At 55.9% G+C, this 17,842-nt stretch overlaps 1 protein-coding gene across 1 annotated transcript in view; it reads left to right on the forward strand.

Moving 5' to 3' along the window:
• Window positions 1-17,842, forward strand: part of SHISAL1 (shisa like 1) — an 86,588-nt gene that overhangs the window by 39,385 nt on the left and 29,361 nt on the right. The window contains exon 4 of the mRNA XM_073006620.1: window positions 5,867-6,184. Within this exon, the coding sequence (XP_072862721.1) occupies window positions 5,867-6,184 (318 nt within the window). The remainder of the gene's footprint in view (window positions 1-5,866; window positions 6,185-17,842) is intronic.

A 17,842-nucleotide genomic window follows, 5' to 3' on the forward strand; every position in this document is an offset into this window, starting at 1 on the left:
TTGGCTCATACTCTGGGTCCTTCTTGGGCTCTTGTGGTTCTCTGCGTAAAGCATTCTGTGACAAGGCCAGAGAAGCAGCCCCCATCCGGGGCAGGATGGCCCTGCCGTCGAGGGAGATGGCAGTGGTGAAGCCACACACGTCGTGTCGCTAAGCTTCTGTTCAGAAGTGGCCATAGCATTTTTGCTCATGTTTCATTGGCCAAAGCACGTCAGTTGTCCAAGCCTGTTACCAGTGGGGTGAGGAGAGACAGAGGGATCGACCGTATTGGGAACACCCTCAGCCAGGTGCAGTGGTGTTTTGGTAGTAACAGACTCTGCTTCACCAGGTATATCCGGGCCCAAAGCCCACACACCGCCACTGCACTAGACAACCTCGATCCTGCTGTGTGACCTTGGGCAAGGCACTTTGCCTCTCTAGACCTAGACCTATTAAGCACTCTCTCTGTGTCTTAATCACACGAGTCAGCGTTCCTGGGGTCTGTCTCTCTCCAGGCCCTCGTGTTATCTCAGAGCCTCACAGTGACACCAGGAAGTAGGGGGTCTAGGTATCCCCATTTCGCAGACATTTCAAACTGAGCTTCAGTTTCCCAAAATAACAGAGAGAGAATTTTGCCGAGCTGGGATGTGAATTCACACAGCCTTGACTTCTTGTGCCCACACCTTAGTCGCCAGAGTCATCCACCTTGTCTCATGGACCCGAGGCCACTCCTGCCAATGGGTTCCATACTCCCTTTTTTTTTTTTTTTTTTTTTTTGAGATGGAGTTTCCCTCTTGTTCCCCAGGCTGGAGTGCAATGGCACAATCTCGGCTCACTGCAACCTCCACCTCCCGGGTTCAAGCGAGTGCCCTGCCTCAGCCTCCCAAGTAACTGGGATTACAGGCATGCACCACCACGCCTGGCTAATTTTGTGTTTTTAGTAGAGACGGGGTTTCTCCATATTAGTCAGGCTGGTCTCGAACTCCTGACCTCAGGTGATCCACCTTCCTCGGCCTCCCAAAGTGCTGAGATTACAGGCATGAGCCACTGCACCCAGCAGGCCACACTCCCATTTTTTAGATGAGGCTGGCAGAGGGGCCATCGGCCATCTTCCAGCTGTGCCGACATCTCGTTCTGGCCTGCTGGCCTCAGGAACTCTCCTCCTCCACCCTCAAGTGTGACTGCCTGGTGGGGTGGTGACGGGGACTTCCATCCCCACACTGGCTGCAGCTGCTCTTCCTGCTGACGGATCTGCTCCTGTGCCCCGGGAAGACGTTCAGTGAGATTCCTCCATCAGAGAAGGTTTTGTTTACTGCTTGGGAAACACCAAAAGAATTTGAATCAGTAAATATCCCAAAATACACTGAAAAAATTGCGATCTGCGGCTTTGGCTGCCTTCACATCTTGCTCCATAAAACAGCCTTTGGTTTTTTATCTTCTGCCATTTACAAAACACACACCCACATAACAAAGACCCCTGCATCTGGATGGAATTAATTTCCAGGTCACATATTTTTCATTACATTTATGAAAGTTTTGTAAAGCCCTGAATCTTCCCAGCTGGCTGACCATGGGGAGGGCCAGCCGTGGCAGGCCGGGGGAGTGGTTTCAGCATGGTGCCCATGGCCCGGGTGTCCCCACCTGCCACCTCCAGGGTAGTCACCTCACAAGGGAGGGCGAGTCAGCAAAGGCAACACCTCCTGCAGGCAGTCCCCTCCCTTCCCTGACAGCGAGGATGAGCTGGGAGGGCCGGAGGTCGTGTCATGTGTCAATTCCAGCGAGCTGGCTGCAGAGTCCGGAAGCCCGGCGGTACACACACACACCACACACACACACACGATGACAATGACACACTGATCTGCAGGATGCCCCGAGGAGGGAGGATGGGGACTTGCTCTCAGTTCCTGGTAGAGGGTGGGCCAGGACAAGCGGGCACACCACGCAGGTGCAGGGGACCCCTCTCTGGACATCTGTCCTGGATTCGACCGTGGAATTCCCCCAAGATCAGCTTACTTGAAGTCAGAGGATCCTGGGTCCAGCTCCCAGCGCTGCCACGCACCAGCTGTGTGGCCTTTGGCAAGTGACTTTGCCTCTCTGGGTCTCATTTACTCATGTGTGACGTGGGGATACTAGCTCCTCCCTCATGGCACCATTGCACGGATTCAGAAGCAAAGGGCACTGGTGCATGACAATGGCCAGTGTTTCTGTTAGCTGCCGGCGCACTGACATGCAGCCTATAAACTCCAGGGAAGTTAGTATCAAAGCGGCCACTGTCACCAGCCCATCCTCAGCTCTCAATACGTGTTGGTGTCAGTATTCGCAGCCTAAGGCTGAGTGCTGGGCTCATAAAGACGATTTGAACCCTAACCCCGCCCTCAGGGCCCTCCCAATCTCCAGGGGCAGACAGTCCTACAAAACAACAAAGACAACAGTGTGTTCTGGGAAATCCAGTGGCTTTGAGAATGCAGGGTAGGGGTTGGACTGACACAGGGCATCAAGGAAGGCTTCCTGGAGGAGGTGATATCTGGGCTAAGACAGTGCCAGGGCCAGCTGGGTGTGCAGGAAGTAGGCAGGGGTTCTGGACAGAGGTGCAGCATGGACAAAGGCCTCCAGGCAGGAGTGCTGTTGGGCTGGAGCAGCTTTTCTTTCTTTTTTTTTTTTTTTTTGAGATGGAGTCTCGCTCTGTCACCCAGGCTGGGGTGCAGTGGCGCAATCTCAGCTCACTGCAGGCTCTGCCTCTGGGATTCATGACATTCTCCTGCCTCAGCCTCCCAAGTAACTGGGATTACAGGTGCCCGCCACCATGCCTGGCTACTTTTTTTTGGTATTTTTAGTAGAGATGGGGGTTCACCATGTTAGCCAGGATGGTCTCGATCGCCTGACCTTGTGATCCACCCGCCTCGGCGGTGGGGAAGGACCACCGTTTTAAATGGAAGATTCTCGACTATCAAAAAGCTTGGTTCTTAAAGACATTTTCCAGTGCCTCCCGAGCTGTGGTATCTACAGGCATCACCCTCAGAGAGGCCTGGTCAGTAGGCTCTGGGTCTTCAGTTTGGCAAACCCTCGAGATGTGTCTGTTGCAAGGGGTCCACATTTCAGAACAGCCCACTATTGGGTCCTGCCAACAGATATTTTATTGTCTGTAGCTCTCTGGAGCCCCCACTGCTCAAGGGTGGAGGCTGGCTGAGTGCAAGCTGTCCTGAGTGCAAGCTCAGGAAGGTGTTCCCATCACCAAATCCCAAAGTGCTGGGATTACAGGTGTGAGCCACCGTGCCCGGCCCCTGGAGCAGCTTTTGTACCTGAGAACCTGGGTGGCTGCAGTCAAGGCAGTGCGTTGTAGTGGTTAGGAGCGCAACTCTAGAGCTCAGCTGCTGAGTTCAAATTCTGGTTCTGCCCCTTAATGGCTGTGAGCTGTTAGGCAAGTCTCTTAATTCCACTGAGCCTCAGTTTTCCATCTGTAAAGCAGGGATGACAACGATGAAAAAAACTCCTTCCTCCTGTGGTTGCGTGAGCATTAAAAGGGCTAACGTGGGAAGCAGGTGGGGGAACAAGTGTCCACTGCCACTTCTGGTACTATTATTTCTTGGCCTGGTGGTTCGAGGCCCAGCCTGTGGCCCAGCCACACCCCCAGCTGGTATCCTGGACCCCTTCTGTGGACAGCATCTGCACACAGCTGCCCTGCCTCCCCTTTCCCCGTCTCCTCCCTCAGCCCCCGTGGCTGCTGCCATGGGAACCACTGAAGAAAAAGCTGGCAGTGAGAGCAGTTCTGTGGGGGCTGCAGGAGGGAGGCTGCTGGGGAAAGCAGGAGGGCCTGGGGACTGGAACCAGGCCTACCTCCTCAGACCACGGTCTGCAGGGACATCTACCCTGGGCATGCCTGCGCCAGCATGCTGGATGGGGCCACAGGCCTCTTTTTCCTGGAATTCCTGGAAGGAATTCCATATCCAGATGCCTCCAGGAAAAGCTAGACTCTCTTTAACAGACTCCCTTTAACATAAGGCTGGTGGGGCCTGGCTGTCAGTCATTTACACCTTAGCATGACCGAGCCCATCAGTCTGATGCAGGTTTCATGGCGGTGGGGGCTGGGGGGGGGGCAGGGAGGCAGCAAGGACCCACAGTGATCGGGAGATGTGGGATTACAGCGACAAAGCCCAAGCACCAGCCTGCGGTTGCTCATGGGAAGTGCTCAGGACAGGCAGATGCCTCCCATCCAGAGGTTCCCAGGCACCCGAGCAGCATCTTCAGGCCAAGAGCTTGGCCAAGTGAGGGGAGAGAAGGATTCCAGGCAGAGAGTGAAAGCGAGTTCCCCAGCCCTGGACTCAGCCCTGGTCGGGGCCAGAGGAGTCCAAGGGAAGCAGCCCCCATCTTCCTACAGAGGCCGCTGCTGGCACCCGGGACTGACCTAAGCCTGGGGAGATCTGGAGCCTGGAAGGTGAGACTGGGAGAGGCCTAATGCTCATCTCCTCCAGGCCCAGAGACAGGCAAGGGTTTTCCCACACCACACAGCAAACCAGGCAGAGGAAGAATTAGAACCAGGCCTCTAGGCTCCGGGTTGGCCCATTCCCCCAGCCTCAAACAGGATCTTAAAGGATCTGCTGCCCCCAAGACCCCCATCTGGGTGGGAGCCAGGTGAGTCTCTCCCTAGGGATGTGCAGCGGCGGCGTGTGCAGGCTGGACACTGGCTCCGTTCATACCTCCTCGACACCAGAAGCGCACACCCACCCAAACACATGCCTGCAGCAGGGAGCAGATGGAGGCGGCACCGGAGTGATTAATGGATCGGTGACTTCAGGCAGTCACAGCCCCTGGCACACACTGTTAGGGCTCAGCAGCCCCAGCTGTAGCAGCAAGCCCAGGACACCATCGACCCTGGGCACACAGTGGGGGAGACTCGGACCCCGGCCCTGGGGAAGGGTGTGGAAGACAGATGTGGCTCTGGGTGACAGGACCTGGGTTTGAGGGGAACTCAGGGCTGTGGACCAGAAGACAGGCTTGACCTAGCCGTGTAGGAGGGTCAGGGTGTCCGGAAGACTCCCTGGAGGAAGTGATCTTCGACAAAGGGCCGGTGGGAGGTAGGCAGGGGAGGAAAGGGGCAGGGAAAGAAGGCACAGCCTGTACAAAGGTCGGTTGCTGGGAGTGCAGACCCTCTCTGCGGTGGAGTCAGTGGATGCCGGGAGAGCCAGGCTTCACAGCGGGCTTCCAAACCCAACGGTAACATTGGCCACCTCTGCCTGAGGAAGGCAGAGCAGCCCTCGGTGGGGAAATGTTGGGCAAATGAATAAGAGAAGTGAGGTCATGGGGCCCGGACACCCCCGGCCATGCACAGCCTGGTCGTGTGGAGTGAAGGGAACCCCTGGGGGAGGCTGGGAGGGGGTCTGGAGGGCAGAACCTGATGCCTCTGCCCTTGGTCCAGCAGGATGGGGAGGACCTCCATCCTCACAGCAGGGGTGAGGCAGTGAGAGCATCCCGGGTGTCAGGAACAACGTAGACACAGGTGGGGTGGGGGGCGGTGAGCAGGGGCACCCGCCGGAAGGAGGGAGACGGCAGGCCAAAACAGCACCACGTAAAGGAAGAGGCTATCATGTCCCGGGAGCCCCAGATGCCGGCTCAGAATTCCCCCCAAAGTACCTGATTCTGTGGGACCCAGAGGGATCCCAGCCCAAGGGATGCTCAGGTAGGGACCAGGCAGTGGATTCCAGGGAAGGAGGCGAACAGGGCAGGCAGAGGAGAGGGAGCCAAGGCCTTGCCCTCCAGAGGGGCTCAGTACCCTCCTCCCTGGGACCACAACATAGCCCCCAGGCCACGTTCTCTAATCAGCCCCACTGATGAAGCTGGACCGAGCTGGGCTGCTCCCCTCTCCTCACTCCCTCCCTCTCTGTTTGTTCACAGCAATTACACCGCCTTGTTGGGAGTGTGGATCTATGGCTTTTTCGTGTTGATGCTGCTGGTTCTGGACCTTTTGTATTACTCGGCAATGAACTACGACATCTGCAAGGTCTACCTGGCACGGTGGGGCATCCAGGGACGATGGATGAAACAGGACCCCCGGCGGTGGGGGAACCCTGCTCGGGCCCCTCGGCCAGGGCAGCGGGCCCCACAGCCGCAGCCTCCCCCAGGCCCACTGCCGCAAGCCCCCCAGGCCGTGCACACACTGCGGGGAGATGCTCACAGCCCACCGCTGATGACCTTCCAGAGTTCGTCTGCCTGGTGAGTGGCTGCAATAGAGACCCAGACTGATTTGGGTGATTGTCTTTGGAGCGCTTGGAGAATATGCCGTCATTCTCGCCATAGTGTTTGGCTCATTAGGTACCCGATTGTTTGCTTATCTTGCTGTTTGCCAAGAAAAATTTCAAACTGTCATGGGTAGCCTACAACACATGCCTGGACAGGAGAGTCAAAATGAGAGGTGGAAACAGAGCTTAGAAGCAAAGCTTGCAAGCTCGTTGCGCTTAGAGCCCAGTGTGAGAGATGGAAACACTAAACATTGAGTGGAGTTTTGCGTGTTTCCTAGTTGTCAAGGCAAAGGGGAAAACCGGATGCCTTTCTGAGTTGTAAATCTGGCCAAAGGAAGCAAATCAGTCTGTCCAGGCAGATTTTTCAGCATGAGGTTAGAAAATACAAATGTTACTTGGTTCCTTATACGTACATGCCTTGTGTGGCATGAGGGGTACTAGCGCTGACTCAGGCAGGCTGTTCAGGAAGGAAGGAAGGAAGGAAGGAAGCCAGGGAGGGAGGTGGCGTCTCCAGGGCTGGTCTTGTGGGGTGGCTGTTCCAGGGTTGTGTTCAGATCTGAGCTTGTCCACAGCAATTCCCATTTCCGCCCAGTTCCAGTATGGTGGGAATGGGCCTGACCTAACCCCAGGCGGCCCTGGGTAGTGCAGCATCTAGAGTTGGAAGGGGAGAGGCAGGGTCTGTGTGTTTGGAGCAGGAACTCCCTGGGAGGCTGGCTAGCACCAAGGGCAGGAGCCAGACGGAGGGTCGATTCCCAGGTCAAGGGGTATAGTGAGAGGTTCAGATGCTCTGTGAGGGCTGAGCTGCAGCCATAGGCACACAGGGCTCAGGGCACATCATCCAGGGACATCGTGATACCAAACCCGGGTTGTAAGATCCATCCCAGAATCCCCCTGCTGGAGGGGTGCAGGAGTTTGCCAGACAGTGACCCCTGGGTTCATGTCCAGGAGCTCTGCAGGCAATCTGACCTGGGTCTGAGTCCTGGCTCCGCCATTTACCTGCTCCTTGACTTCAGGCACGAATTTCACCCTCTTAACCTTCCAATCCTCGTGAAGGAGGAGTGGGTAAGACTGCCCCCTCCCAAGGGTTAACTGTGCCCTTACCTGGCACATAGTAGGTCCTCAGTTAACCCTTGCTGCCTCCTCTTTGGAGGCAGCAACGGAGCGAGTTAGTGATCGGTCACATAGCTAGCAGGTAGTGACCTTTTCAATAATGAGTGCCTTAAATAATTAATAAGATATGCATAAATCAGCTTGTGCTTATCGATCGAATAATGACGCCATCCATCATACAGGAGACAAAGACACAGCCCTGTGTGGCTCCGTTTGACAAATGCTGGCTGAGTCCTGGGGCAGGGGTCTGTGCCAGGCTCTGAGGAATGTGGAGGTGATGGGTAGAGAAGCAGCCAACCTCCACCCTTGAGCAGTGGGGACTCCAGGCAGGACGCAACAGTGGGGTGTTCTGAAATGTGAACCCCTTGCAACAGACACATCTTGAGGGTTTGCCAAACTGAAGACCCAGAGCCTACTGACCAGGCCTCTCTGAGGGTGATGCTTGTAGATACCACAGCTTGGGAGGCACTGGAAAGTGTCTATAAGAGCCAAGCTTTTTGATAGCTGAGAATCTTCCGTTTAAAACGGTGGTCCTCCCCCACTCCCACACCTTTTGCGTGCACGTGCATTTGGAATACATAGCTCACACCTCCCCGAACACTTGCCAAGAGGATGGTGGATGTCGTGAGCGCCCTGCACTCAGCACCTGGGGGCTGTTTTCCTGCCTCGGCCTCAGGGCCCTCCGTTTCCTGTGTCACCGTGCTTGCTGCTAACAGCTCCCCCATCTCATACTGCCCAGAACACTTTTGCCTGTCTCAGCAGCGGTTCCCACCCTACCCCTGTTCCATATTGCTTGTCACCAACAAGCGCACATTGTGCACCTGCTGTGTGCCAGGCACTGTGCTATGCCATCAGGATGCAGAGAGCTTGCCAAGCCTGCAGGGATTGCACGGAGCCTGAGTGGGCGGCTGAGCTCCAAGTCCAGGTGGGACACATTTCCTTTGGGAGCTCAGAGGCTCCTCATCTTTCCTGACTGTCCTGAGTGCAAGCTCAGGCAGGTGTTCCCATCACCTTGTGAGTGTGAAAAAGGGTTGTCAGAACCCACAGGGGTGTGGTGCAGGACACGGGACTAACCAGTCCCTGGCTGGCTTCACGGGCGCCGTCCCACTCCTGCTGTGCTCTTTGACCCGCAGCGTGACTCTGCGTGAGGAGCTTCCTTTTTGGGCTTCAGTTTTACCAACTGAGGAACCAAAGCGAGAGGGGATTTGATCTGGAGATCAGGGAGGAGCCTCCTTTTCTGCCACTCCAGGGTCCTCCCGGCTGTGTGACCCAGGACATCTCCAGCATTATAGCTCTGACTGTAACCGGACTAGGTCCCTGGCCCCAGGCGGCCCAGCCTCCATGTGGTGTCCCAGTCAGTGGAACACTGCTTGGCACCCAAACAGGCATTACAAGCGCTCTCTGCAGCTCTTCTCAGTCACATTGGAGAATGTCCACGCAAGGAGTGTGGGCCAGGGAGGTTCTTGAATGCTCATCAGCCCCTGGAAAGGCTTCTCTTCCCCTCACAGCCCTCTCAGGAGCCTCCTGCTGAATGCCGCTGCTCCCCCAAATCTCTCTTCGCTTCTGCTTTCACCTCCAGATGTCTCCTGTGAGCCCAGCCTCTGTGGCTTCTCTCTTTTTCTCCCCTGCCCACCCCAGCTCTTTCTCCTGCGAATGACTCCAGCTTCTCCAGCTCCTCGGGGCCCGCCGTGCAGGGGCGGCAGGAGGAAGACAGCTGCAGACACACCCTCATCCCCTGAGCTCCTGGAGTCTCCTAATGAGGCTCAGCCACTTCTGGGGAGGCTTAGTAGGACCCAAGCAGTGGGTCAAGGACCACCTCAGGGGGGACAGAGGCAGGAGGTCAAGGCAATGCCAGGACAGGGCAGGCAGGCGATGCCAGGGGAGGTGGAGGCAAGGGGCCGCTGTGCTGGGAGCCAGGACTGAGTCAGTGCCCAGGAGTTCCCTGTTCCTGGCTCCCACCCTGGCTGCCGCAGCGGTTCTGATGGGTGCTCTGCAGCGGGAGGGCCCGTGGTTGGCGGGGAGCAGATCCCAGAGCTGGGGCAGAGGAGTAAGCTGGGCGACTGCTGGGTCCAGCCTAAAGGCCCTTGGCTCCCCAGATGAGGCCAGCGCAGTCTCCCCTCTCAGAAACCCCTTGGGTTTGGTGGGTGGGGGGCTCGAGGCAGCCCCCAGGCCACCGCACAGCAGTATTGAAGGGTCTGACGGCAGTGGCTCAGCCCCACGCAGTCCCCACATCTTGGTCCCCACAGACACGCACTCTATCAATCGCTAGAAATGTGATTTTCCTGCCAGCTGGCCGAGCAAACGCCAGGTGCTGCCGAATCGCATGGCCAGGCAGGTGGGGTGTTGTGCCATTCCCCGCCTGTGGGATTTATAACTGAGTTAGGAGCCAGCAGGGGCGTCGAGAGGGGTGCAATGGTCACAAAGCTCAGCCGCCGTCGTTTAATTTCTCGGAGAAGCGGGGCTTTCCTTCCACTTAGTAGATAATGAACTCAGACTGTGAAGTTTCTTGCTCAGATTCTCTGGACTGTCTTCTCCAGTGACCCCAAGACTCTGCCCGTCATTTCCTCCTGAAAGTAGTCAGGACAACCGCTGAGGGCCCAGAGCCCAGTATGACCCAGCAGGCACCCCAGGGACACAGCACCTGCGACAAGGTGCCTTCTTCATCTAACAGTGTCTCCTTCGCACCGCGGAAGTCCCAGGTTTTCCTCCCAGGCGTAGAGAGCCTCTCTAAGCACCTTGGCCCTCCTTGCACAATTGCACACTCAGTTCACAGTGCAGGAGGCAGCACTACCCCCTACACACACACACACACACACTCACACACACTCACACACTCCCGCCTGTATTCAGCCCGGCCTGGCCCTCCCACCAATCCCTGACCTGACCTCACTCTCTGGACTTTCATCCACCTGCCAGACTCCCCGCCCTTGTCAGTTGTGCAATGGTGTGCAGCTCCCACGGCCAGAACTGCAGCCCGACTCAGGGCCCCAGCACATGTTAGCTGCTCAGCAAATCCCGTGCAAGGGATGCAGCAGGAGCATCAGCACTGGGGGTCCGGGACAGGGTCTGGGCTGAGCCCTCTCTCTCCTCAGGTGGTGGGCGCTGGTCCCCTCACACTGACAGCCCAGGTCTCACTTCTGCACTGCCAGGACCCCCCTCAGGCTAAAGGAGCAAGCAGTAGACGGGCCAACGAGAGGAGCTGCTATGCCCCCGGGGTTAAGCCGGGCCCAAGAACGTCGCCACATTCCTGCCACATGCTGTGCTGTCTTCATCACTGCGGCTGTGGCCGGGGTCCTGGGAGGTGCCGCTATCATGGTCGTGATGGTCATTATTGTTGCTGTCTCAAATCCAGGGCACAGGCAGCAGCTCCCAGTCAGACACACCCACCTGGCCCCACCAGCACCACACAACCTGCCTGCCCCAAGCCTCCTCAGCCGGAGCCTCAGTGTCCCCATCTGTAAATTGGGCAAGGCTGGCCTCGCAGTGTAGTTGTGAGGACCTGATGAGGGGCCGACACCCTCCTAGGACCCCCAGCTCCACTCCCCATTGTCCTCACCTTCCTCCCTCCCCCATCCATCCACATTCCCATCTCTGAGAGAGGGCCTCGGCTGCCTCCGAGCCTGCTCCCCAGCCCTTGGTGGCCTGACCCTGCCTCCCCACCTGAGCGGCCCCCTCCTGAAGCCTCAGGCTGCTGTTCACCACCCTGGAAGACCTGCAGGGCCCAGAAGAGAGTGCTGGGAACCATGCTTAGTGCTTGACTTTAGACACTGCCCCCCTTGGTATTTCCATGGACTCTTGTAACTCCCACCCTGAGGATTGGGCTCAGCAGGATGCATCATCACCTTGTATGGATGAGTGAACTTGAGCCCAGGGAGGGTCAGTGACTTGCTCAAGGCCACACAGTAGATCCATGGGTTTCATCCAGGGTTTCCCCAGCCCATGTCAGATCCTGAGCCAACTGCCACCTGGCCCCTGCCTATCTCAGAGCCTGCGCCCACACTGCCCATGCCTTCCAACCCAGCCTCGACCCCTCAAATCCCTCACTGATTCATACCTCCTTGCTTTTGACTCAATTCTCTTCACAGTGTGCTCTGTCCCACACCTCCCTGGGGAACTTCTATTCATCTTCAAAACCCACCCTGAGGTCTAGGGGCTTGGGTGGAGATGGGGGATGGGGAGTGACCTGAGGAGAGGAGGCTGCCCAGCCCCAGCCCTCCCAGCCCCGAAGCCCTTCCAGGCTGTCAGAGTTCAGGGAAAAATTCCCAACTTGGCTCAAGGGGATCATGTGTGCATCTCAGATCTTAAGAGGCATCCAAATCCCCTAGGTCTTGTTGGGTTTGCAAAATCTGATGCCTAATGATGGGGTAGGCCTGGGATTCTGTATTTATAGCAAGTTCCTGGGAGATGCTGATGCTGCCTGTGGGGCATGCAGGGACAGGGCAGAGTGGTCATTAGAGCCTGAGTGCCTCTACAGCATTGGCTCCATCTCCCTGGGCCCTGGGGACCTCAGGCCACCTGGAGAGAAGGGAGCCCAGCAGGGATGGGGAGATGTCCAGAGTTCCTCTCCATCCATTGGCCTCTGCCCACCAGCAAAGCCCCAGTACCACCTTTTCTCACCTCACTCTGCCTGCTCCTAGAACCCCTCAAGCTCTTTGCAAAACTCATTCATCCTCCCCGTGAGGTCCTAGAGTTCACCCAACCCCAGAACCTTCTCCTGCTGAAACTCAAGCATCGTGTTCTTCCCAGCTCTGCACAGAGTCCTTGGTGTGTGGTTTCTGCAGGGAGGGTGCCAGCCAACAGCAAGAAATTCCAGAAAATGAGGAGACTGAAAAGGGAGATGACCAAATATCTTCTTTCCTTGGTGTAACGTCGAATACCAAGGAGGCTTCCGTGATTGGAATTCAGAAGACAGTTGATGTCCTGAGTGGGGATGGAGTTGCAGCTCCTTGGGGGTTCCAGCTGGATCAGGAAACTGGGCTGTTCCCTCCAGTTCCTGTCTTTTCCCAACTGGGGCCCGAGAGGGCGCGTGTTCCCTCCTTTACTGGCTCTCTAGGCTGCTTTCCATTTGTTTGGACAGCTTGGCTGAAACCCTGGAGGATGTCCATTCATCAGTGTCACTCCGCGGCGGTGGGTACCATGGGCAGCAGGCGGGGGGTGACAGAAAGGCTCAGAACCAGTGACTCCACCTGCTGTGTGTCCTCGGACAAGTTGCCGGCCCTCCCTGAGTCTCAGTGCCTGCCCTGGACAGTGATGGTGATGAGAGTACTGAGGGAACACAGTGGGACTGCAGGGAATCTCCTCCTCCTGCCCACGCCCTGGTGCCCAACTGTGCAGACTCCCCGGAGTGCAGGCTACAGTCCCAGACGCTAGGAACCCTCCTTAAGCCGAGGCCTATGCTGCTCCTCCCGCCGCATCCTAGACGTGGCTGACTGTGGCCCAGCTGGGATCCACATCACCACGACCCATGGAGGCCCCTGAGGTGCACCAGGACCCCTGTGGCAGCTGCAGTTTCTCCTCACCTCTTCTCCTGGGGAACACAACTGCTTGACCCCTTTCTGCACCCCCAAAGGTTTGGGGGGCATTAAAATCCATGGAGAGGCCCGGCCGCCCTGAGCCAGTGCACAGGCTGTCCCTGGGGCCTGCGGTCCTGTGGCTTTTCTTTATTTCCCTGCCTTATTACCTACCTCCTCCTCCTCAGCACTCCCCCAAGGGACAGTCACAGTTTCCTCTGTTTTTCTGCTTCATTTTCCACCATAAAGGTGCCCCTGCTTGCTGGAGGACTGTATTAATCAGGGTTCTCTAGAGGCACCGAACTAATAGGAGCTATGGAAACGGGAGTTTATTAAGTAGTAGTAACTCACACGATCACAAAGTCCCACAGTAGGCTGTCTGCGGGCTGAGCAGGAAGGAAGCCAGTCTGAGTCCTAAAGCTGAAGAACTTGGTTGGAGTCTGATGTTCGAGGGCAGGAAGCATCCAGCACAGGAGAAAGATGGAGGCTGGGAGGCTAGGCCAGTCTCACCTTTTCACATTTTTCTGCCTGCTTTATATTCAGGCCACGCCGGCAGCTGATTAGATGGTGTCCACCCAGATGAAGGGTGGGTCTGCCTTCCCCAGCCCACTGACTCAGATGTGAACCCCATTTGACAACACCTCACAGACACACCCAGGATCAATACTTTGCATCTTTCAATCCAATCAAGTTGACACTCGGTATTAACCATCGCAAGGACACTGCCAGTGTGGGAACCAAGTGACCTCACCACCATCCGCAGGGCTCCGCGTCCTCCAGCCTGGCCGGTCATCAGAGCAGTGTTGTCATCCTGCACATAAAATGGTGTGTCTTGGGTTTTTAATTCAACATTATGTCCCATCGAGCCTCCCGTGTGGTGGAAAAGTGTTCATAACCACCACTGCAATGGCTGTGCTAATTGTCCAAGGAAACAATGGCCCATAATTCAGTGACTCACTTCTGCCTCAGGCCATGGGGATTTCTAATTTTCTACCCTGAAATGGTTCTCCTTTAGCCTCTGTGAGCACGCCTCTGTCTCATGCTCAGGGTCCTTCAGCCTCCAGGAAGAGAGGGTTTCCAGCTCTCCAGCACTCCCTGGAACCTGCCATAGGGATTCCCTCCACATCCCTGCCTAGGAGGTGTGGCCCAATGATCCCACACTCACTCACCCTCTAGGAAGCTGGCCTCTGAATAGCCCCACCTGCCATGAAGCTGTTTTGATTTGTTTTGTTTGGAGGCAGAGTAGTTGAGTTAGGAGCAAAGGCTCTTGGAGGCAAACAGAACTGGGTTCAAATCCCAGCTCCCCTGTTTTGAGGTACCTAGAGGGCCTCCAGCAGGTAGCTTACCCCTCCTTACCAGGACAGTGGGTGACAGAACTGGCCTCTCAGGTTTTGTCTGCTTAAATGAGAGGAAACACGGAAAGGCCCTGGCATGGAGCAGCTGCTCTGCAAATGCTCGGGTCCTTTCCCAGGAGCCTTCCCCACTGTTCACGGCTGTGTCCAAGACAGTGCTCAGATGTCCCAGGATTCGCAGTCCACCAGACTAAGCACTGGTCAGCCAGGGGGAGGAGCAGCTAACACAAAGAAAGGGTTTCAGTGGATGAATAGGAGTTCACCAAAGTGGGGAAAGGGGATCCCAGCAGAGAGAGCAGTATAGGCATAGCCTCGGAGGAGGGAGAGACTGAGGGGAACTGGGGAGCCCCAGGTCCTCTGCACTGCAGGGTCCTGGATCCTGGCCCCTCATGGCTGCCCTTCTTGCTCCTCTTTGCAGCTCCAACCTTATCTCCCCGATCTTAGATACAAGGGCTCCTCCCTTTAACTTCTCTCTCATCTCCACCCATCCCCTGGGGACCCCACCCGGACCCACAGCTCCAATCCTGTCCACCTTCCAGTCTTTCTCCCTGGTCTCTCTCCCCTGAATCCAGATCTGCTGTCATTGCACAGCCTGAGTCCTCAAGGGCAGCTCTTGGATGTCCCATAGACGTTGGGGGGGACCAGCACATCCATGTCCCCGCTGCCTCCCAGCATCTCCTTGGCTCCTCCCTTTCTTTCCCGCTTCACGTGTTCCATCAGCAATACCTTGAAAATGAAGCCAGAATCTGCCCCACACCCACCCCTCCACTGAGATCAGCCCTCCTTGTCCGTCTTCTCTGGCCAGGATGGAGGCAGCCACCTCCGCATGTCTCCCTGATACCAGCCTTTGTCCCCGACAGCAGCAGGGTGATCTTTTAAAAACATTAAGTCAAGACCCACTGATGGCCTCCTTCACACTTAGGAATCAAAATGCTTTCCTTGGCCAACAACGTGATCTGACCCCACCCCACCCCACTGTCCCTCAGTCCTCATCTCCCCACACTGGCACTTGCTGTAGCCACACCTGCTGTTCCCTCCACCCAGACCTCTCCCCTCCCAGACACCAGCAGGGCTCACTCCTCCCTTCCACAGCCCCTGCTCAGAGTCACCCGATCAGAGGGGCCTTCCCTGGCCAAGGTTTACAAAATAGAAGCAGCCACCTCCGCCAATCACTCTGTCCCTTTGTCCTCCTTTACGGTCTCATCATGTGCATTGCCGCCTGACATCACGTTGGCTTTGTGGCTTTGTGCCTGTCTCCTCCGCTGGATGGAAAACCCAGGAGAGTTGGGACTGGTGTTTCTTGTGCTCAGCTGTGACCCCAACACATAGAACAGGGCCTGGCACATAGTAGGTGCTCAATACATCCATGTTGCATGAATGAATCTTCCTGCCCCGTGCCTTGTGCACAGAAGGCACCTAGACAGTGTCAAATCAGTGAACTGCTTTATTACTGTTAGTAACCGTAGCTCCCATGTATTGAGGACTTACTGAGCTAAGCAGCTGCAACCAATTGTGCCATTTAGCCTCCCCAGCTGCACTGCAGCTTGGCCATCCCGAGCCTCATTTTATGAAGGAGACACCAAGGCTCGGAGAGAGATTCCTGGGAACTGCACGGCAGCTGAGCCAGAATTGGAACCCAGGTCTGGTGGACTCCAAAGCCCACATCCTTGTACTGGGAAGAGCAACGTCTCTGCCTTTGCGTCACTCCCTGTGAGAGCTAACACTGAGATGACGCCACCCCGTGCTGGCTGCCTAGCTGCTCTGTGGTTGTGGGTTCTCTGTGCAAGGCAGGTCTCACCCATCCCCGGGGCAGGACCTCAGGGATCCCCCAAAGCACCTGAGATCTGGCCTGCAGGTGTCAGTGAAACAAATCCTGTCTGCTGTGGGCCCAGGAGCCTCCCGAAACTCAGCCTGGCTTCTGATCCGCCATCGGCCCCTTCGCGGGCTGCCAGGCAGGGGTTTAAACGAGGCAATGGTGCCAGCTTGGTGTGTGCTCTGTTGGGGTGCGTGGTTGGTTTTGTTTGCTTTCGGGGTTCGTCTTTTCCCCTGCACCATTTGTGAAGGTCTTTCCCAGCCCTGGGAATCTTTCCGGAGGCGGCAGGTGTGCTCATCTTTTCCACCTGGCAGCTCCCCACCCTCCTCTGCAAACCACTCCCCACCAGAGGAGGGCCCGGCGCAACAGAAGGTAAAGACGCCACACCCACGCTTAGTTCTAATACAAGTTGACTTCGAAAACCTCCTAGCTGTGCTCTGGCAAACCCGCAGAGGGGTGAGCTGCGTAGTCTTCGAATCAGAGCTGAGTTCAGATCCTGTCTACGGGCCAGTGGGCAACTGCAGGTAAGCCACTAGCTCCCCTGAGCCTCAGTGTTCCCATCAGTACAATGGACACAAGTGACCTTAGGTTTCGAGATGATTGTTAGGACTGGAACAGAGCCTGGTCTGTGGCATGTGCCTCAGGAAATGCTAACTGTGATTCATGTTGCAACTATTATTTGAAGAGTAAAAAAAATAGGGGGGAAAAAAGGCGCTCGGGTTCCCACTCACTCACAGCTATAACTGCTTTGCATTTTCCTCCCTTCTAATGCACACCTACTTTTGCGCGTCTCTAATAATGGTGTGCCTTCTGATTTTATTCTCCTGTTGAATCAGCAATGACCCTGTGATTTTACCTGACCTTTCTAAATACCATTTGAGCGGCCACACAGTTGTTCGGATTCCACGTGTGGGATTCATGCAGTCATTTCCCTACCGTGGGGCGTTTATACAGCGTATAAGGTTTTTATTAATACGATGACAAATAACACCAATCCCAGCTCTCCTGGGGGCGGGAGGAGGAGACATACTCCAGAAAACAGCAGACACCTTTGTGAGTTTGTGGCTTTTCCCTTTCTGGAATGATTTCCTCCAGATAGATGCCAGGCAGGGAGATTCCTGAGTCCAGGGGGGTGACAGTTTTATGGGTCTCTATTCCAGCGCCAGCCTCATTCCCAAAGGGCTGGTGCAGCGAGGCAGCTTTTGAGGTTATTGGATTCGGGGCTCCCTCTCCAGCATGGGGTGCCCTCATTTTTATACAGTTTGCATTTCTTGAGATGGAGTCTCATTCTATCGCCCAGGCTGGAGTGCAGTGGCGTGATCTTGACTCACTGCAGCCTCCTTCCGCCTCCCAGGTTCAAGTGATTTTCCTGCCTTGGCTTCCCGAGTAGCTGGGATTACAGACACCCACCACCATGCCCGGCTAATTTTTGTGTTTTTAGTGGAGACAGGGTGGGTGGCGGCGGCAGAGGGGAGGTTCACTGTGCCAGCCAGGCTGGTCTCGAACTCCTGACCTCAAGCGATCCATCTGCCCCAGCCTCCCGAAGTGCTGGGACTACAGGTATAAACCACCGCGCCCAGCCTGTTTGCATTTCTTTGGTGGTTTTTGAGATAAAACACCTTTCCTTTCATTTGTTAATTAATTGTATTTCCTCTCTTGTGAGTTGCCCATTTGTTTTACTGCACCCCCAAGACAGTTGAGGTTAAACCATTTTCATAAAGCAACATTTATCCCCCACGTTTCAGTTCCTTGGTGTTCTTGGCCTGTGTACATCCCTCATTCTGTTTACTTAATACATTTTTAATTGACTTGAAATCAAGTCGTATTTGTAGAAAACTCAGATTTGC

Source organism: Chlorocebus sabaeus, chromosome 19 (assembly GCF_047675955.1).
Source record: "Chlorocebus sabaeus isolate Y175 chromosome 19, mChlSab1.0.hap1, whole genome shotgun sequence".
Taxonomy (NCBI): Eukaryota; Metazoa; Chordata; class Mammalia; order Primates; family Cercopithecidae; genus Chlorocebus; species Chlorocebus sabaeus.